The 21587-nt window shown below is 42.3% G+C and overlaps 1 protein-coding gene across 4 annotated transcripts; it reads right to left on the bottom strand.

Moving 5' to 3' along the window:
* Nucleotides 1-749: 749 nt before the first annotated feature.
* epb41l4b (erythrocyte membrane protein band 4.1 like 4B) lies at nt 750-20889 on the bottom strand. 4 transcript variants are annotated; one of them, XR_008416678.1, is made up of 23 exons: nt 20173-20889; nt 15448-15552; nt 15328-15370; nt 13940-14018; nt 13312-13356; nt 12392-12444; nt 11967-12087; nt 11174-11261; nt 11026-11114; nt 10083-10152; nt 9841-10010; nt 8771-8880; nt 7735-7768; nt 7488-7521; nt 7276-7376; nt 6338-6477; nt 6153-6265; nt 5959-6072; nt 5802-5857; nt 5203-5346; nt 4942-5064; nt 3638-3771; nt 750-1495 (listed from the first exon to the last, which is right to left on the bottom strand). XR_008416678.1 is itself a non-coding variant. In XM_053887484.1 (23 exons), exons 1-23 carry the CDS (start codon nt 20446-20448, stop codon nt 1432-1434), a joined length of 2295 nt encoding a protein of 764 aa, XP_053743459.1. In that variant the 5' UTR covers nt 20449-20888; the 3' UTR covers nt 750-1431. The 4 variants fall into 4 exon arrangements, 3 of the variants coding, with proteins under 3 accessions (XP_053743459.1, XP_053743460.1, XP_053743461.1); XM_053887484.1 differs by having other exon boundaries at nt 4953-5064; nt 20173-20888; XM_053887485.1 differs by having other exon boundaries at nt 4953-5064; nt 6153-6238; nt 20173-20888.
* Between the last annotated feature and the right edge of the window lie 698 nt (nt 20890-21587).

Genomic DNA, 21587 nt, shown 5'->3' with positions numbered 1-21587 from the left:
AATAATGTTTTTAAGACTATTTCTCATTTCTTTAAACATTCCAGGTAAACTTGACTAAAAGGTTATTTATATATATGTATATAATAGATAATCTGGAAATTGTTCAGTTGCAATATCACATGAGGTTCCTCTCTTTCTCACCAGACTTGTTGTACCCAAAAAGGTGTGTGCAGACATACTTATTTCTTTTTATTCACAACATTCCATTGCAGGGAGTGTGAGTTCTGGTACAGTACTCGGACTCAGTACTAATATACAGACACACTCACATACACTTGCTAAAAAAATGACAAACTAAATTTAGTATCCAAACTATTTGAGTGTTGCCTATCTCTTCCCTTAAGTATCCACCTCAAATGCATTCAAGTGCTCTGTTTCTGTTAGTTGGAAGCCGTGCCATTGCATACATCATGGTGTGTGGAGTGAAAGTCGATTATTTGAATTTTGAAATCAAAGGAATCACCAATATCGTTTACCACCTGATTGTCAATATACTGTCAATATGTGACAGCTCATTTGAGGTCACTAAATATCGACAGTGAATGCATGACGATATCTAGTTTCACCGAAGAGGCAAAAAAGGAAGAAGTTTAGTAATACATATATTTCCAAAGTGGCTTACTGTAGTGGTTTAAACTGTGTATAAAACATAAGAAAAAAATCTACTGAATACAAAATAAATCTACTAAACGGAACATACTAAATGCAATATGTTGATATATGAAAAATAAACGCATATTGAATCAGAATGTCGTTGTTTCTCTGGTAAAACTTTATTTCGAGATACACAAATCGTTAACCTGCTGCACATTGTCTCTCTCTAGTGGACCATCTGAGTAAAGCAGTGCAAACTCCATCCTGAATCCCCATCGCATTTAGGTGGGAGGGTATTAACACTCTGAATTAACATTCTCTACGCAGACAACAATTTGCATTATTGACAATGTTCCATTCGAACGCTCCAAATTTGGATAAATGAACAGTGTCAGGTGATAACACCAGATTCTGATCATGGCAAATCCATGGAGATGGAAACAAAAAGTGAGCAGTGTAACAGGAATGGTGAAGTCATTCCCAAGAGCGAGTTACAGATGTTACAGAAGAAACAATCCAGATGCTGTGCAGCAATTATGTTGGTGGGTTTTGCATCTAATCTGTGCTGTATTTGTCTGAAGTATCTGATGGACTTAAACCTATGAAATGAATGGATGACACACTGTCTGAGGCAGTTTGGAGACACAAATATTCAACATGCAGGCAGCACCAACCACATCGGCAGCATTCAGCTCATGGAGTGGACGGACATACAAAGATTCAAAATTACATATTGAGCATTTTTGTAAATATATAAAGAGAAATGTACAAATTCTGACTTCTGACAGTCAGCACCTTTGGGTCTATAGACACTTTCCCATGATCCATGCACAGAGGTCAGAGCTCAGTCATCAGGAGGGCTCGGAGTATCTTTTCTCTGTCCAGTCTGATTCCGTCAGTGCTGAAGACAGAGGAGAATCCAGTTGTTATTTCTGTGCAAGTGTTTAGATCAGTCATTTGAGATGAACAAAGTTTGCAGCGGCTCTGAGCAGGGTGTTGATCGCTTTATCACAGTTTAGAATTCAAAGACACTGTACGCAGTTCCTGTATATTCATAACCATATGTTCTTTATTAGAAAGGGACCTTGTGGTGTCTTTTTTTTAATGATCAAATTGTCATCGTTCTTGATATTGACTTTATTTGGGGGTAGATCTGTTTCCACTTGTTTCGGCTCACTCCTCCTGCAGGCTGGAGAAGGAGGCTTGTCATGAGGAGCTATGTGTCCCTGAGTGTCTCGCCAGAGAATAGCAACTACAAACATTGGTCTTCCCTCTGTCTCTGTCTCCTCTCTGTGCCTTTGAACTCACCTGTCTGATCCATTCCTGTGCTGGATTTCATTATTGGGATTCTTATTCGTCTCCAGCCAGTCTCCAGTGTACCCATCAGTGAAGTCTTGAACTAAGAATATTTTTCATTTTTGCAATGCCATGTTTGATTTCTCAGATCGCTTTTGGATATGCTGGTATGGACTGTTTTAAATCGGAACTCTTCCAACACTGTTTTTTCCTACGGTCATTGAACATAACACAAATCTCACATACTCATGCGCTTCAAAATAGGATGTGAAGCAGACTTGTATTTGTGTCCAACAATGTTTATACTTCTGTCTCACACCCTATGACCGGGCTTCACTACTGGTATACCTTGAAAGCTACTGAGAATAATCAACTTGCTGCCCAGACAGCGGCAGCATTTTCCTTTGAAACTCATGAGAAAGCAGTCAACAGTTGTGAGAATTCCAACCGGTAAACCCATGTTTTATCAATGGCAGTGGATATTCTTCCCACTGCCAGCCTGCAGAGATGCTTGGTTTGTACAGGCTCAGGTCAGAGTTGCCTGTGTGTGACAAGGCTTCCACTCTCACCTCTCTACCTTGTAACAGTGCAATTGTATCTTGTTTGTTGTGATGGAGTCAGAACTTTCTGTGTGCACTGGTTTAGCAGGCCAGTCCCGCCCTGTGGTTAGGGAGCCTTGGACTCATGGAGTCCTGGCTTATGCCTTCAGTCGCCAGGTATCAAAGCCCAGGTTGTTGTTGTTGTTCTGTCATGATTCGCTATTATTTTGTACCACTTTCGTTTTCATCTCCTTCCTCTTCCCGGTTTTGTTGGAGCTTCCCTCTTGGTTTCGGAACACAGCTGGAACTAATCTATAGATAATCTACCGCCCCTTCTTAAGCACCTTGGTTCCACCAATGTGCACCAGGTCGAATCAACTCATCTGTAGGTAATTGGCTTCCGTGTATCCTTCTCCTCTCTCGCTTGCTCTCAGTGTTTTCTGATCCTTTGATTTTCCCCTGGTGCCTGAGCAGCAGATCACGGTCACCTGTCCACGGTGGGCGTACAAACACACAGTATACGCAACTCTAGTTCTCTGAAGTGCGCAACATTCTCTGATGTACTGTCTACTGTCTAGGAAATGGCTGAGTTCCATGAATGGGGCTGGTGGTCAGTTGCAGCTATGGAGGATGCAGGGGGACTCATGTTTAAAAGAATTAGTTTACCAGTCATGTTACATGGAGTAAACAGGTTCAGCGACACAAAACTGAGTCCACACTCGCAAACAGTGATCGACATAACAAACCCCTCTCAAATAAAATTGCATTTGAATGAGTTGAATTAGGTCACTTTCCAACAGCCGTGTTTACATTCAGTGTTTTCATTCAGAGCAAGTGCTTGTTTCCATGTACCCGTAGCACAAGAGCTGCTCACGTACGTGAGGTGCAATGCATTCATGGACCTCGGCATTTCTCCATTCTGATCATGTTGGTATTGCAGTCTAGTCCTAATTCATAGGATTTCAGGAGAAATTGACATCAAGTTCTACACTTCACTAACCATAGAAATGTTACTTTGACACAAATAATGTATAAATAACACAAAGGATCGCTTTACAAAAACAGAGATCGTTTTTCAACCATTAATCAAATAAAAAAAAGTACGTTTGAAACGGCATCATGTTTGGCAAGGCATTCAAGGGATAAAGATGAAATATGAATCAGGTGTTTGCATGATCATAGAAACAGATATCAGCACGATAGATTACCTGTCATTTGGGGCAACAAGGTAAGGGACCGGTTGAGGGATGGAGCTACGGTAGTAAGAGGGAGACAGGTGAGGAGAAGGAGTGGGGGAAAGGCAGCAGGGACTACCCAGTTTCAGTGCTGGTAACTTGTCCACCTAGAACACACACAGAGTCCAGCAGCTAAATTACACAGTTCTGAATAAGCCTCCTGATACTTTTTTTAACCTTAATTATAGCAAAAGTAAGTCCTTGCTTGTTTAAATATATGAAATACAATGTACACATAACAGTGTTGTAAGTTAGATTGTAAGATCCAATGCAACTGACTAGTCGTCGTCCCTTTGGTGTGGGTCTTTTATTTCACGTTGTTCTGAGAAAGTACATTTGGCTGGTAGAAGTTTTAAAAGGACCGATCTTGGGGATTTAAGGGTTTACTAAAATCATATTGGATCACTTATTGCACATCAGAACAATGAAACACTGTGAAACACGGTGGTTTGAAGAGTGAGTGAGTGCATAGTCACAACAATATTTTTTCCATTGAAGACTCCTTTTGCTTCCTGGGCACCACCATCACCAAGGACCTCAAATGGGGGCTGACCATCAGGTCCCTCACCCTGGTCATGGACTGTTTGTTCCTCTTCCCTCTGGCAGAAGGCTACGGTCCATCCAGACCAGAACCTCCCATCACTGGAACAGCTTCTTCCCCTCAGCCATCAGACTGTTGAATTTGTGATCAGCCTTTGTTGTTGTTTGTTTATTTTATTTTATTTATTAACAGCACTTTATTTCGAAGCACTTTCCTAGTTGGTGAGACCCCCCCTGACCATGGCAATAAATTCTATTCTATTCTATTGATGGAAACTGCTGTGTCTACTGAAACGCATTTGTGTGTGTGTGTTGTTCATATTCACACACGACACTTAATTATGATCATAACTGTGTGAAAACGCTGAACTCACTTGAATAACACAAATTGCATCTCTGATCTGCAGACATGCTGCCATCTAATTTGGAGGTGGGCGGAGTCTGAGCAAGAGCAAGGTTACTAGAGGCAGGGGAGAACTTTATAAAAGCCAGACAGACTTAGTGCACCATGGATTGAAAGACTTCAACATTTAAAAAAAATACATAAGTCAGGAAAGTCTAATAACTGGAATAAGTCCTCTTTAGAGTCTTAACGTACCATCAGAACTGGTTATTTGAGCCAATAAACAGAAATGTGAGAGTAGACCAACAATGTAGTGTATATTACTTGAGTTATATTTCAGGCACTGGAATGGACCACATGCAAGGACAGTCACACCCAGAAGAAGTTTACCTACTGTTGAGTTACCTGCGGGTATATTGACGGCTGTATCTGTTTGTCCAATGAGCTGCTGGATCCAGACTTTGCTGTACTGATCGCTGCAAGTGCCTCCGGGAGATTATCTTCATCTTCATGGTTACTGATGAGCAACACAATAAAACAGGCGTAAGGATTTGAGCAGTGCATCTCATCTGTTTCATGCTTTCTTTTTTTTCCTGGAAGCAATTTCCTTCTATTTAAGACCGACCCTCAGAAATCACAGCTGCTGCGTACTTACAAGCTGAACTGTCTGACCAGCCTTTTTCGACGGTTGCTGCTTGAGTTTGATTCTGGACGGATAATCTCTGCGGGTAGGTTGAGGCGCAGGGGTTTATCTGTCGCCAAGGTGGACGCAGCTGAGTCCAGAGATGAGTTCTGAAATCTAAGGAGAGCATACATATCCTGGGTTTTGTTACTTGAAAGAAAAACGTTTGTTTTTCAAATGAGAGAAGGCCTCCACCAATCCACTTCTTCACATCTGTACTAACATAAAATTTTATCCAATATGATTTGACACCTTTTTTAGCATTTCAAATACCATTGACAAAAAATGATCTCAATGATACTTGCACCCTCTGCTCTTGTACCTTAGAGTAACAGATGGTGTTAATAGATAGAATACAATCGGCATTTTGTGAACACACTGCTACAGAAGAAACACTCAGTTGCTCAGCTGCTGTTCTCTGAAGTATGCCGTCCAACATTATACATGTAACATCAATGTCATTCACACAACCCGAAAGAAGACCGTGGATTCTAGCGTTATGACAAACACTTACAGCACTACAGCAGAAAATGATTTTATGTGGTTTGTTCATCATTAAAGAGACCACTCGCCTGTCACTTATCGTTTCACTTGCGCTCTTCCCCCTTGGTGTTGTTGGTGTCTCCTTCTACATTTGGCACAAAGGATGCAATTAAAAGATCATTTAGAAAAAAAACCAGGGTCATTAGTTACACTTCAAAGTCAAGAACGTTTATTTCTGGGACCGACTCTAAAAACAGCCTCCATCTGAGCCTTGAGGATGTTACACTTGAGGTGATCTGGGTGCAACGCCGGAGATGGCGGAGGGTGCAGAGACTTCTCCGAAAGTAGCTTGTCATCACCCTGCACAGAGAGCAGATTAAAGAATGCAGCTTATAAATCACTTCAGCATTTCAACCCCACTTTTGGGCAGCGAGTCTGACCATGTTGATGTGCAGCGAAGGCCATGGAGGAGAATCACTGTCTGAGTCCAAGGTCTGGAGGAGGGACTGTGAGAGGTCCAACGCACCTGTAGGGCAGGGAGGAGCTCGACGTTCTGACACATTGGTCTTATTAGAGACTCGCACATGAGAAGCAGAACGACCCATCAGTTGGTGTCTCTACTCACTGTTCTGGGTGTGCACGTGATAGAGTGTGTCCTGGCTGTGAGTATGGTGGCGGTAATGGTGGTGGACTTTCCCGGGGTACAATGTTTCATTCTCTTCAACACTCGGCTGATGGTCAGACGCTGGTCCGCTCAGGGGGAAACTGAGGATGATCAAACACGAGCCACCGGGACGAAGCCATCAAACACACTCAAGGACAGATCTCAGGACACACACATTTATTTGAATAACAGGATCCGAAAGGCACTTTCTTATAACAAAAACAAACATTTGATGTAAACAATAGTCTGAAGAATTCAATCCATATCTTGATATCAAAGTTTAATGCACCATCCCAGATTTGGATTCTTCTATTTCTCACTACAACAAAGCAGCAAAAACCCTTAAGCAGCACAAACATCTTTTTGAATTATCAAATGTAAATGATTTGGTTCAATTACAGTCTTGCCTTAAATTAGATGCCCTAGAATCAGCAGTAAACCCTGCTTATGTTTCACGGTGATTGTTTGCAAGTGAACAAAGCAACTAAAATGTTTCTGCATTTTAAGGGTCCTTTAAAGGGTTCAAAGTGTGTGGTAAGATGGATGGTGATGGTAATGAAGATGACCTCCTGTGCACTGAGAGTTTGTACCAGTCTGTTTGAAAGTCTTGCTGTCAAGCAAGGTCAAAGTGCAGTCATGACCTTGTCCTTGCAAACCAAACTGTGGGATCCACGGTGGATGCTGCTGGTTCGCTCGGGAGGGGTGGGAGGGAAACTGCACACAGGACTCTCAGCAATGGCAGAAGGCCTGAACACACACAGACGCACACATGGAGGTGGAAGGACACGCATGCAGGGATCATCAGCGTGACAATGAATGAGTGACTAACCCTAACCTGTCCTTGCAGTCAACTTTTAGGAATACATATCCAATCCTTGCCTTTCAGTCAGTTCCCTCACCTGTGTGGTGGTGTGTGTCCAGAGGGCTGCAGGTACAGTGGAGTGCTGACTACGGGATGTGCGGTGTGCCACGACTCATGGCCAATAGGAATGTTGTGGTACTGGAGAGGAGGGAGCAGAAGACAGAATGAAATGAAATGCTATCAGGGTTGCCGACCCAGATCAGATGCTGCGAGAGTGTGTGCGTGTGTAAGTAGGCCGAGTTCACTAACTGGATGCATGCTGGGATCAGGGCTGGCATGGGTGCTGAAACAGATGACACCAAATTATTGATAACAGACAACAGAACATTATCCCTCTGTGACCACTTACGGTACCGTTTTTGAAGTACTGCATACTTCATAACTAAGCTAATAAGTAGCTAACATATATACATAGTCTTTCAAAGAAATACAGAACATCACTGTCGACTACAGACTCAAGTCTGACTACAATGACATGCAAATCAAGTTATTTTACCTGATATGTGATGGCTTGGCGGGAGAAATGGCAGCTGCAAATAGAAGAGGAATTCAGCACCAATGTCAGATTGACAAGATTATAAAGAAATAAATTGCAGTGCTTGTAAGTGAATACGTTATATGGCGTCTGACAACTGACAACATCAATTTAAGTAAAATGAGAATCATAAGGATAATGCAATGCAAGACTTAAAAAGGTGTCTCTCCATTAATGGGCCGCCTGAAAACACTTCCTGATCTTAGCAATACTCACTCATACACACACAACTCATAACTGCAAGTTCATTCGCAGCTCTTTACAACCTTTGCTACGTATAATAATTAACCACAAGACATGTAGTTAGCCTTCACCATAGTCGCAACATCCCTGTCATTTCAGAGTTCATTTGTCTGTGAATTCAACTTACTCAACTTGGTCAGGGGTGTTTAATACTAAAAACATACATCAGTTTTGGCAACAGTTGAGAGGGTTTATGTGGAAGTCTAGATTCACACGACAGTCCGGACCATACAGGTCTCATTATTTTTTACGACACAGGGACACAGAGAGGCACCCTGGACAGGTCACCAATTTAATGCAGAGCACACATAAAAATGTCAGTCAAAAGAGGGATGTGAATATAATAAGACAAATCATCAAGACTAACAGTCTGATGTAAGGTTCAGATGAGTGATTTACCTCTAGTTTGCTACTGAATTTTAGGTCCTATTTTACAGTTAACATTGAAATTTACATTGAATTGTAAACAACAAAGAAGGGACACCTTTAATTTCATCTTGACTCGAAGATTATTTAGACAGCAATGAGTTCCGTGATTGTCAAATAAATTCCTGTAACTGCATAATCCACAGATGCAATTTCACCATCTCCTATCTCAAAGACATGATATATTTCAAACAGTTTTTATACATCCCGACTCAAACGTGGAGGATTAAGGATGATGACAGATTATACAGTCTGTGACCTTTAAGGATTACACATTCAGGCACATTCAGGTGGACGTGACTGAACTAAACAAGCTGATAAGACAGACCTTTGCCCAGTGACTGGGTGCGGGAGGGGTAACGTTTGCTTGGTCTTCTCTCGAATGTGCTGGCTCGTCGCAGTCGGCCACCGTGGGTGGCCTGGTACTCTGTTTTGCCACTAAAATGAAAAAAAGAGATTTTTACACTAAGACTGAAAGAGGTGGACACATAAAACAGTACACTTTCAGCTGCAAAACCATCAATAAATGTAAAAAATAATGTAAATTGTTTAACTTAAATGAGTCATTGGGAATTAGCTAATGATAATATGGATTCTACAGGGGTTGGGAACATCCATATCTAACTGGTTGGATATTGGGCATATCCAACCAGTACTACCGTCAATGTTAAGTCAAATTTGCGAATTCTCGGATGCTAGGCAAAGGTAGCGCCTTCCTCGCCCTCTGATAGGATAGAATAGCTCTCCTCTGACTAGCTATTTCATTTATCCACGAAAACCTCATCTGGCTAATAGCGAAGCCGTCATGTCCTTCGGAGCTGAACAACTAAGGTAAGTAGCTCAGCCGAGGCAAATGTTTTGTCAATTCTTCAGCAGGACAACAAAAGTGGCATGTTTTGACAGGGAAAAAAAAACGGGGAAAACGTGGTCATGGGCCAAGGGAACCCATAATCCTCCACAATTGAGATGTAGATGTGTTTTTAATTACCATCCATTTCAACAGCTTAAGAGAAATACATAGGGGAATTGCTAGCTTGATTCTATATACACACTTTCCGCTAACAGCAGAAACCAGAGGGACAGACGCGTAAATCAAATCTTCAGGCATGTAAATGTCACCTAGATATTGGATTTTAAATGAATATCACTTAATAGACAAACACAAGCGATGAGTGACGTCAGAAAGTGCCCTTTAAGCAGGAGAATTGAGTTTGACTGCCAATAGTCACAAGAAAACAAACAATACAAAGTGAATATCTGAGTCACCATAGGAACAGGTTTGTGTAACCATAGATACACAGTAACCATAGATATAAAGGCTCTGTATCATGCGACACCTCGTCGCTCAGATTCAGGCTCCACCAGGGGCCATAAGCACTTATTTGATCTGAGCTTTACCTGAACCTGAAGCGGGAACCGAGTCTTGTGAAGTCGTTACGGCTGGTTTTTCCTGTCGTTGGTTGTCGCAGCCGGAAGAAGGCGTGGCTTTCTACGGCACATTTCCAGAGGTGCTTGCAGGTTTTTGAACTTGCAAGCTCAAACACGAAAGTGTGCTCCTGCTCACGACCCTGAATGAGCAGAATAAAAAAAGCTCAGCTTGTTTTTCATCATGAAATCATAAACTAATATGCTACATATACCTGGTCGTCGTCCTCCACCACGACCAGAGTTAAGCGACTCTTCTTGAAGTCTAGACGGGTGATTTTGGGCCTGAGAACAAAAAGAAAATGCTTATCTTTACTTTTACAGTCATAAAATAGTATACCCGAAAAGTTACAAATCATTAGTGCTGGTTAAGCCAATCACTGCAAGGCTTAACCATCCATTTCGACTTTATTTATTACCTGTGCCAATAAGGTTGTGCTTGTCTGTCAGTGTTCAATATAACTTTAAAAGTTATGGAAGGATTTGGACGAGATTTTCAGGAAATAGGTGAATTGTGACAAAGTATAAATGATTCAATTTTGGGAGAGATTGGGATCACCGCCTGAATTCAGAATGTTTTTTTAAGGATTACTAAACAATGGGAGACAACGGCATTTTCAGCATTTGTGCCAGATTGACAATTGGATCCAGGAATTTTTTTTTCACTGATACTTTATCATTGCGAGATTGTGTTCGGGATGGACTGAAGCTGTTAGCGCTCTCCCTGATAGCTTGTTAGTATTTCTGCCTCATTAATGCAAATTATATTAATGGATATAAGGCAAATTACACATAATGATTTCATGTTCATTCATACAAAAAAAGCTAGCTGTGATAATGTTTGGTATAGTGAATTAGCATGACACACTCATAGCTTTACCAGCTAACCAGATTGTCATGTAAAGCTTACATATAGTTCTTAAATCAAATAGTTCAAATAATCCCTGCTAGTAGCAAATGAGTCTAAATCCCGCAACTGAAATAACCATAAAAGTGCCAAGATAAAAGCATGTTAATGATTGCTCCATGATATTAATGTTATGGAGGCTACAAACATTTTACAGTTCTTATGCTCATTTACAGTTTAGAAGATAAGTTCGATTAATCTGACTTTTCTAATACTTTTTCTCGAGTCAAAAAGAAATTTCAGGGACTCACCAGTAGAAGAGGCCAATTTTATTTGACCCTTCATACACCAGGATTCCTGTTGGAGTGAGGCCAAGTGCATAATCTCCTCCATCTCTTCCCTGGAGACACCTTCAGATGTCATCGTTTGAAGAACAACATATGTGAGTACAAAACAAACCTTAACAAAGTGCATGTCCACTCCATAAAGATCCAGCCACTTGCATTTATTGAGAAACGATATTTCTGCTTGCGACGGGCTCTTCCCCCTGTTGATGGACAATTAGATACCATCTTCAGATTTCACGACCAAAATAGCACTGTGTGGAAGCTGCGCCACAGAAGACGCTAACACTCACTCCTTCTGTGGTTCAGTCTTCACAAGTAGCTAAGGTTCTACCTAAAAGAAGCGCCAAGTTGGAGTGAACAAAGCGCAGGTCCATCCCTGCCATCTTGCTCAAACGTATGCAAATGTTATCTAATCTGAGATTTGAGCAAATTAGACTTTAGCTGGGTTAAATACTGCCCAGAATCAATCAAGACCCACCAGGGATTAATCCCTTAATCTGTCAAACAGGGAAAGTGAGGCAGAGAAAGAGGAGGGCACATTAGAGGGATAGCTAAATTCCAACTCTCTAAATGTTGGCGGAGGAAAATCAGGCCAAATGTGGGCCAAGTCATTTTATGTGGCATGACAACATTTCAGTAAGTTGCGGCCCATTGCATACACTTACATTACAAATAATAAAGCATCATATATCACATGATTTCTATTGAGCTATGATGGCACTACAAATGGAGCAAACGATCAATTTTCTAAAATCTCTTCTAAATAGGTGACTCTGTATGGAACTTTGACTTTGAAAAGCGGAAGTAATAAAATGATTGAAAGTATGGAATACGTTGGGTTGTCTAACATGCTTCCATTGGTTAGGAAGTCCTGTAATTGTTGTGTCTTCAAAGAATAATTTCACCTGAGCTCCAACCATGAGCTGAAGATGTCGGCCTCCATGGCCTCGCTCTGCTTTGGAGAGAAGCGGAACTCTGACACGAGCACGGGTGAGTGCTCCAGCGGATCACAGTCACCAAGCTCACCTGGAGAACCATTCAAATTAATACAAATATGTAGCACATCATTCAACCTATTTTTAAAATAATTTTGGGGCTTTATTTGAATGATCTCAAACTGAATTCTTGAGTTGTTCGTCTTACTATTTGCTTCCTATTGATCTAGATTTGAGTTGATGATTAAAAGCTCTTGCTAAGAGATAAAATGTTGTTATATCTAAGCTATTCATTGCTACCATCATATTGAAGGGACATTCCTTATTCACCTCATATACTTGTAAAGCTTGCGTGACTCAACAGAAGAACATCTTGAACGTCTTTGTGAACTTACTTTGTAAACAATAAGACGCCAACTCCACAGAGACATCGTACGGACATCTTAATCTGAAGAGCAGACAGAAGGACAACGTTGAGATGAGCTGCATGAATTGCGAGCATTCCTGTTGTTGGTGTGACACAATCTAGTGCTGTCCAAACATGATAAAGTGACTGTGTGTGTGTGCCTGAGTGTCAACGAGGATCGGAGCAACCCTCTTCCAAAAATAATCAGCCCTCTGCTGTTCCTGATCTTGAGCTTTATAATAGATCGGCACTCAGGGGACTCGTGGCCCAGATAGAACCAGCAGCAGAAAGAGGGGAAGCACATTGACTCTGAGTTTGTGCGGCACATGATTACATACGACTGTTTGAGGTCACACTTTCCCTATTATTGACCTGCCTTACTGGCCGCATGTAGTTATAGTCCATTGCTAAATGCTAACAGTAGATCTAAACTGTTATCCAATAAAGGAAGAGTGGTACTATATGAGGAAGTCAGGAGCAATGGAGAGGTATGTGCTGGTTGTGCAGGACATGTATGAGGACAGTGAGGCAATGGTGAGGTGTGCTGTCCAATCGAATGTAGGATTACATCAGGGATCAGCTCTCAACCCATTTTTTTGATATTGTGAAGGTGAGGGAGTAGAGTAAGTGAAAACAGACACATTTAAGTATTTGGGATCAATCACTCAGAATAACAGACTCCATGAGTTCAAAAGGAGAGTGCAGACAGGGTAGAATGAGAGCTGCGTGAGAGAGGAGGAGAAATCCACGTGTAGGTGACAGTTCAGTACTCGATGTTTCTTTGCTCTATGTATATTTTCAATGTTTAATATTGACCATAATGTGCTGCGAACACACTGTTGGATGAATAAAGGATTATTTTGAGTTATCTTAATACAAGGCGCCACACAAGTCAAAATTGCAACGTACTTGCCGGACAGAACGTCTTGCCTGAGCTGCAACACAAACAGATACCTGCAAGAAAGAAAGGGGAGTCTGTTAAAAGTAATAAATCACCAGATGAATCGAAGGCGTTTCCTCGTCTCTGACACAGACACACACACGCATGCACACATGAGCACATCACGCACACAAACGTTCCTAAGTCTCAGACCCCCATTCAAGTTCAACATAGTGATCTATGAGTGTGTCTGTGTACCTTGTTTATCCGACTTTGTGGGGACAAATTCTTGACAAAACACTATCCTTCTAGGGACATTGTGGGGAGATTTGGCTGGCCTCCACGAGGTTGAGCCTCAATTTGAGGATGAAGACTTCAAAATAACTGGGTCTTTATGACTAGCTCTAGGTTTGGTACAGATTCGTGGTTAAGGTGAGCCATTTGTTTTGGATGGTTAGGTTTGGGTGAGAGGCTGGGGAAAGCATTATGTCAATGAGAAATCTCACAATGCCCCCACAAGGATAGAAATACTATCACGTGTGTGTGTGTGTGTGTGTGTGTGTGTGTGTGTGTGTGTGTGTGTGTGTGTGTGTGTGTGTGTGTGTGTGTGTGTGTGTGTGTGTGACATATTGATACACACAGGGATGCAATTTCTACCTGGTAAACTCCTCTCTGAGATTATTTGGTTCTGATGAGTAGAATTTCACACGGAAAAACAATCTGAAGGTGGGACCGTCTGAAACACAGAAGGAAATCATGTCTTGTCAGTAGTTGCTGGCGCATGGTATTTTAAATGAAACACGTTTAAGAGCCACACCACTACAAATGAATGCCAAAACCCATCGCTTTAAGCATGAAGTTTTTGGGATATGTGACAATGTCCTTCCAATCATTCTCATTACACAGAGCGAACCCACCATCCTAAAAATTCCTAAAAATGTGAGTCTGCTCTTCGCTCCGTTGAGTATACAGCTTCTTCAGTTTGAAACATTTCGGAACAAAAAAAGCAAAGCTCTGGCGGCGTTATGTTGCCTTTAGCTAGTCATTAAAAATCCGGAAGAACATTCAGGGCAGAATATTGCTTATTTCCCTTGAGAGAACCACCAAATCATGTACCTGACAACAATACATTTTCAAAATGTGCAGTGGTCCACTAATCCTCCCACTGACAATGATGAACAAGAATTGGAAATAGATTTACAACACAAATCTTAACAGCTCAGAATGATTACCAAGTTATATCAGCAATCTTCCGAAACATAATGACAATGACATTTCCACAGAGCCTCCACAAAATGACGCCAGACTTACAGAAACTTAAACAATGGAGGGAATGCAGAGTGAAATAACAATTTATGAGATTAAAATGCAACTGAATCCAGATATAACCGGTGTAAATATAAGTGTGCAGTGGTCAGTACATAGTGTTTCAGAGATGCAAAAGCAGAAAAAGGGTGCAGGCTGGTGCTAACACCTCACAGTAAGAAGGGTGACTGCCAACCTTATTGTTTCCTCCAACAGTCTAAACACATGGAGATTTATTACAAGATGCAATGGCACCAACTGTGGCAAGGAAAAGTGGGGATACATTGTAATCGGACCCAAAGAAAAAAGCTCAATCAAATAAAATGTCAATTTAAAGTTTCAATTTTTGATATTTGAAGTTTAAACAAATTAATTTAGCTTGATCCATCAGCAGACATTAGCTAAGGTAGCATAACATGCTATAAAACACAATTACGAAACAGAGTCAGTGCCTTGATAATTTGTCTGCATTAGTGGTTTTCTTCTATTTCCATTGCACTCAAGGCAGCTCAGCACTTCTGCCCCTCCCTCTGCGCCTCTTTATCTCTTCTCCTTTCCCATGTTACAGGCTGCAGAGCAAACAAGGGTACGGCTCCTAATGCAAATGCTAATTACCATGTCAACATTTGATGAAGTGCCACCTGCTCCCTACTCACCTGCCTCCACGTGGACTCGCACTTCAATGCACACTTTCAAAACACAAGTCTGCCTTCATGGAAAGTGACCTCAGATGAACTCACCTCTGATCTGCTTCTTTATGAGCTTGGACATGTCCAGCCAGTGCTGCAGAATTAAAAAGAGGTCTGAGGCGCTGGAGAAAGTGAGGACAGGTTGTTTGTTTACAGGACACTCATACTCACAGAGACTTGGTCTGCGTCCATGTACTGCAGTCCAAAATAGTCAGTCTCCACCAGATCAATGTGATACATGATCTGGTCGAAAAGGTCCTGGCCTTTGCACTTGCTCTATGAAAAAGCACAAAAGGGAAATTATCTCCTGGCTGCTGGGAGTGGACAAGTTTTGTTGCAGGAATCCGATCTGCAGGGAATATGAGTCTCCACGCTGGAGTTTTGGTGACTGTGCCTGACACCGAATCCCAATCCTCATATTTGTGGGGCAGAGGTTTCTGCTTGCGCTGCATCTAGACCTCAAACAAACTCCTGAGAAATATACACCTGCCTTTTTGTCTTTTTATATATGTATAATATCTGAGGTATGATTGTTCAACCCGTTATATGACTGTATGGAACTTAAGGGATAACACCACATCAACTCAATAACTCTCAGATATTGGGCTGCATCTAAACAGAGAGCAGTGAAGACTTTGGGCATCCCTCTATCATCCATCAACACCTTTTCTCTTTAGACATCCAGTGGACAGGTGGTTCAGACTTGACCTCCTCACAGAGCCCCTCACACCTCACACAAAAGTGTTTGACAGGAGGTGAGATAATACCAATATACATCAGGGTTACCGCAAGGATATTTTAAACTGTGGCAGAGCCTCAGCCCACCCGCTAAAAAACAAGAAACAATGGAACTGAATGCAGCCAACCAAGAAGTGACAGAGAAACAGAGGGGAATGTTTTGTCATTCACTGCATTGGTGACAGTGAAAATGCTAGTTTTTAATCATGAGAAATAAATCTGATTCCAATCTGCAGCTATTCTCATTCATATGTCCGGTCAGAATGCGTGACTTAGGTTCTGTGAGCAACAGACTTCAGGAATTATAATGTTACTATTTGGGATTTTCTGTGTTATGTCTCACCACTTCATTTTAATACGTGTGATCATGTGATATTTCATCTTTAAAGACAGATTTTTCTGATGGTGTGGTTCTCATTTAAGTTAGCTCATTTATTTGTGGCGGAAATCTGCATATAGCCATTTTTTTCACTTATTTTTGGTAACAGTTTCAATAAAATTTTCCCTCAACAGCCCAGGTCTGCAGCAAAGACACAAAAAATGTTTATCTCCCAGGTTTCCATGGTTATTTTTACCCACCAATTAGGGATTGTAACTTGCATTTTAATTTCTGTTGGTTTATAAACAGGACATAGCTTTCAAACATGTCTATTGTTGGCAGTCTGAGACTTTAAATCCCTTGAATGACTGAAAGTTCTCTAGCACTTGAAGCTATCTTAAATGTAACTCTGACTAGGTGTGGGTGAACAGCTGATCACAGTGAACTTTGGAGCTCAATAACTCTTCTTCCAACATGATAAAAGAGGAAACAGAAGAGTTATAGTATCAGAGAATGTAAAACAGAACACTCGGTGAGACTGCCCGAAAATGTCATAAGTGACAACAAGGAAGCGCCAAGGAAGTGTATAGTCCACTTGTTTTTGTTCTGCAGTGAAGACTAACAATGTCGTAGGTGGCAGTTCAGCGCACCTGTTTCACTGCCTGTGGGCAAACGCCGACGCAAGAGCAGACTTGCCCCAGCACTCCTGTGACTAAACCACCCGTCTGACAACTGGCGTCACTTGTTCAAGCAGCAGCTTCATTTCATTGCTGTGATCTCCCAGTAGCAGGGCAAGAAGGAAATCTGATGACCCGCTCTGTGTTCACCCAGCCTCAGGAGGTGACGCATGCATGCAGCAGCTTCTGTGACACATGCAACCTTCAAAAATGAACACATCCAAGAAAGCACTTTCGCACACATGCCCACACACTCTCTCCTCATGCCACCCACCCGTCCTATGCACTCGAAACACTCGTCTGTGACACAGAGTCCCCACAGTGGTAAATCAGATCAGGGGCTTGGGGAGTAGAGAAAGAAGGTGACAGAGAGGGAGGAAGACATTGATGCAGCTCAGAGAGGATGATGAGGGCTGAGTGAACGACTAAGATGATGAGGGGCAGGCCACAGAGGGACCACAGAGGAAGAGAAGCATATGGGGGGAAATAAGAGATTCAGACTGTGAGTGAGCAAAAGGGTCCAGAAAGATGGTTCATGAGAACAAGCAGAGAGTGGCTTGCTCTATTTTCGAATACTGTGCCATAATCATTGGGTGCAAACTGATGAAGTGTCAGATCGTGACACCATCTGGAACAGCAGATTCCACCTGATCCCGAGTCGACCCCTCGCTCTCCTCCAAGCTGGTCATGCCTGAAACACCTCCAAAGTGAGGTGTCTAGGGGGAATCCTCATGAGAAGCTGAACCACGGCAACTGACTCCTCTCAACCCAGAGAAGTAGCGGCTCTACTCCTAGTCCGAGTGACAGAACTTCTCACCCTATCTCTAAGGAAGACACCTACAAGGTGGAGAAAACTTATTTCAGTTGCTTCTATCAGGGCTCTCGTTCTTTTCGAGAACCAAAGCTCATGACCATAGGTGAAAGTTGGGATGAAGACTGACCGGTAAATAGAGAGCTTTGCTGGACAACAACCCCCACCTGAAACACATCGGAGATCAACCAATTGATCTTGAAACAACACCTGCTCCACTAATCCAGAGATTGAACGGGCCTCAATGAGTAGCCTTGCACCCCATACTCCCAGAGCACCTCCCACAACTTGTCCCTGGGCACCTGATCATACACCTTCTCCAAGTCCACAAAGCACATGCAGAGTGGCAGGTCATAGTCCCAGGCACCCTGTTGAGAGTAAATAGTTAGTCTGTAGTTCCACGGCCCACAGCCTACATGTGTCACCCGGCCACGTGGCGCTCGCCGACGGGCCCAACACAGAGGCCTGGCTCAAGATGTGGGCCCCGATATGCCCCTGGGTAGGGTGTACTGACCATATCCAGTCCTATCCATGAGTCGATTCCCTGCAGGGTTCAGAAGAGAATCTGAGTAGGGCTTCTCCCTTACTGCTAGGATCGAAGTCACCTATCTGAGACTCAAAGCAGCAGGCCAATAATCACATGTATAACAGGAAGTAAGAGAGAGAGCACCATACTGTTCTTCTATCCAATTACTACGGGCAAACTTTACCATAGAGCATAGGCCTTTTAATACGATACAATGAGTCCTTGTGGAGGGTGGACCAAAACTTTACTCTGGATTGCTACATCTCACTTTGGCACAAGGCTTTTCAGTGTCATTTGTTTGCCTGAACAATTACACTTAGTTATAAATTGCTGCAAACATTTATCAAGCGAGTGTGGAGTTGAATTTAAAGCCAAACAAATGTGACTATGGTTTGCTGAAGGGGTAAGTAAAGCAAACACAAGTGTATGACTGGGGGATGCTTCTCAGTCGTCTGTAACTCACAAGGTTACCAGAAGAAGGATTTTGACAACTATGACGCAGCATCAGTGTGATAATTCCTACAATATGGTTGTAGCTGTACATCTTTCTGCAGTTTTAAATTTTGAACATGTTGTCAGAGGTGTTCTGTTTGAGCTATTCATTCATTTGCTTTTATGATTAAACTTTGTTTAAATGACAAATTATTCAAACAGTTTTGTTTCGCCTTTAAGTACAGCTTGATCCAAAAAAGTGTTTTAAGGAGAACAAGAATATTCACACAGTTCTAACCCTGTGTTAACCCTAAAATCAGACCAGTCTCCTACAGAAGAGCCAGGATTCTTGAGAAACGCCTCTCCTCTTCACTGTTTCTGAGAAAATCTCTCCCACATTTGAAAGAAAACAAAACAACTTCTTACCGATAAGGTAGAATTGAGCAAATGAAAGCATTTTTTTTGTTTTGCCTCAGGACATTTTCCATCCTGTACCATAACACAATCTACCACTCAGTTTGTAACTGCAGTTTATACAGTATTTCTGCACTGAGCTGGAGTTTCCTAGCAGAAGCGCAGATGCAAGTGTTTCAGTTATACAAAATGAAGCCCTCACATTTTTTTCACAGTTTAAGTGCTCGTGTTGAATGCTAATGGAATGACAACAGCATTGGCCTCATTCCTAGTGGTGAGCATGAACCCAACTGCTGCAGGTCATCACAATTAAATAGCACATATGTATGAACATGTGTTATTATTATTATTACTATTATAAAAATGACTTTACAAGTGTAAAAGATAAAAACCTTTGAAAATGTTTACGAAGGGTCACTTGTGGTCCACAGTGAGGCCTGGGTGTCAGAAGATGAGAGTAGACTACACTAGGACACTACAACATTGCTATGAGCAAGTTAATGTGTCAAATGTCCCGACAACTTTCAAGAGGTTTTTAGCTTGTGGCATGAAGGCACATGTTTGCTGTAATTGTTTTTAGTGCAGTTAGTGATTGAAGCGTGTTGGTGAGGGAAGGGACGCTGACCTCAACTCTACTTAATAATCTTCAAAGTGATAATATATTTTAAGCCAAAATGCAATAGAATTTAAGTTTGTGTCCCTCATCCATTGAACACATTTTACCAACTGTAACGTTACAGGCTGAAACTCAACATTATGTCAACGTACCTCAGCTGATTGACACTTTCAAAAAGTATAGCTGAATAATGTGCATGACTGGAATGACACCTTAGAACAACACGTGTTTGTGATTGAGCATCAGAATCCCTGGACTAAAAATGAGGTCACTTCTGTCGATAAAACCCTCGCGTGGTCCGGGGACATGAGTGTCGACTCTGTTGACACTGGACCAATATAAACACAGGCGCTCGGGACTCACAGGCAGCTCCACGCTGACGTCCGAGCCGTCCAGCAGCAGGACCCGGCATGTGATGGTGCTCCTCGCCGTCCCGGCTGCCGGGATGTGGACAGACGACCCACCGGTCACCACAGCGGGAGCATGGACGACCTGCTGCTGATGTGCCAGGAGCAGGGGGTTCCCAGTCACCCCGCCACCTCCTCCTCCTCCTCCAGGACCTTTACCGTCCCGCTCGTCTCTCTCCCGGTATTGGAGGCGTGAGCGCCGGCTGAACGTCCTACGGAGAAATCCCATCATCTTCCTGGTCCAGACAGCTATAGCCTCAGTAGCCTTGGTGTCGTCCTCCCCGGGGCGCGAAGTCACTCAGCGGGAGTGGAGGCTTCAGGACTGCCGCTCCGTCCTCCGGCTGCAGCTCCGGGACTCCAGGCGCATACTAATGAAAGTCACGCATGTGGACCCCCCCAGGCTTCAACCGGTTGATTTCCAACCATCCAGAAGTGTCACCTCCTGCTCAGTCCTGCCAGCAGCACCTTCCGCCTGCCGCGCTCGATGTCGCGACTCCCGTGTAAATACGTCTTCGGCTCAGCGGGACGGCGGTGGGAAGTTCTGGTTCCGACTTGTTGTCGGGTCTTGGTCCCAGCTGCGAACCGAAACTACCTCACAGGTAAAAGTCGACCAGAGAAACTGGACAAACAGCCTCTCCTGCGCATGCGTACACACACAGCCTGAACAAACTTCTGTGCGTGTAGTTTAGAGGAAACAGTGCCCCTACTGGTCAACTGAGCCGAAAGCGCAGAGCCCTGCCCCACATTGCTGCACAAGATTATTAATAACGATTATTATTACAAGGCTGCACATGCATTCTCTCACACATATGCTCGCATTGCTAGTACTGTATTCCTCTGCACTGTAGTTCCTGTCAAAAGCAGACAGGACAACTACAAACTGTTTGGGGGCAAAACTGTATCAGTTCTTTTCGAATTTCTTTGTTGAGTTGTGCTTTTTGTAAATTTTGTCTTGTAAGGAAAGTATTTTATGAAAAATGTGTAAAATTAGAATTTATTTAATAAATACTATTACTAAAATACCTCAGATATCCATGTCATAAGAAACGCTGTTATATATATATATATATATATATATATATATATATATATATATATATATATATATATATATATATATATATATATATATAGTATGTACAGTGGATTCATTCACAAAACAGGAATAGAACTTTCCATCACACTTTTCTTTGTTGTTGCATCATTCATTCCATCTTTTTCTCACTGAAATGGCTGTAATGTTGTAACATTTCAAGATGACGTGGGCAGTGTGGCTTACAGATCTTTTATTCCTCACTATTATAAAATTGTTGCTAAATATTATAAGCAACCTGTAGTCAATTGAGGAGAATATTCACAAACTGGGCCCAC

The sequence above is a fragment of the Synchiropus splendidus genome, chromosome 15 (assembly GCF_027744825.2).
Source record: "Synchiropus splendidus isolate RoL2022-P1 chromosome 15, RoL_Sspl_1.0, whole genome shotgun sequence".
In the NCBI taxonomy this organism is placed as follows: domain Eukaryota; kingdom Metazoa; phylum Chordata; class Actinopteri; order Syngnathiformes; family Callionymidae; genus Synchiropus; species Synchiropus splendidus.
This window is presented reverse-complemented; position numbering and strand designations above follow the sequence as displayed.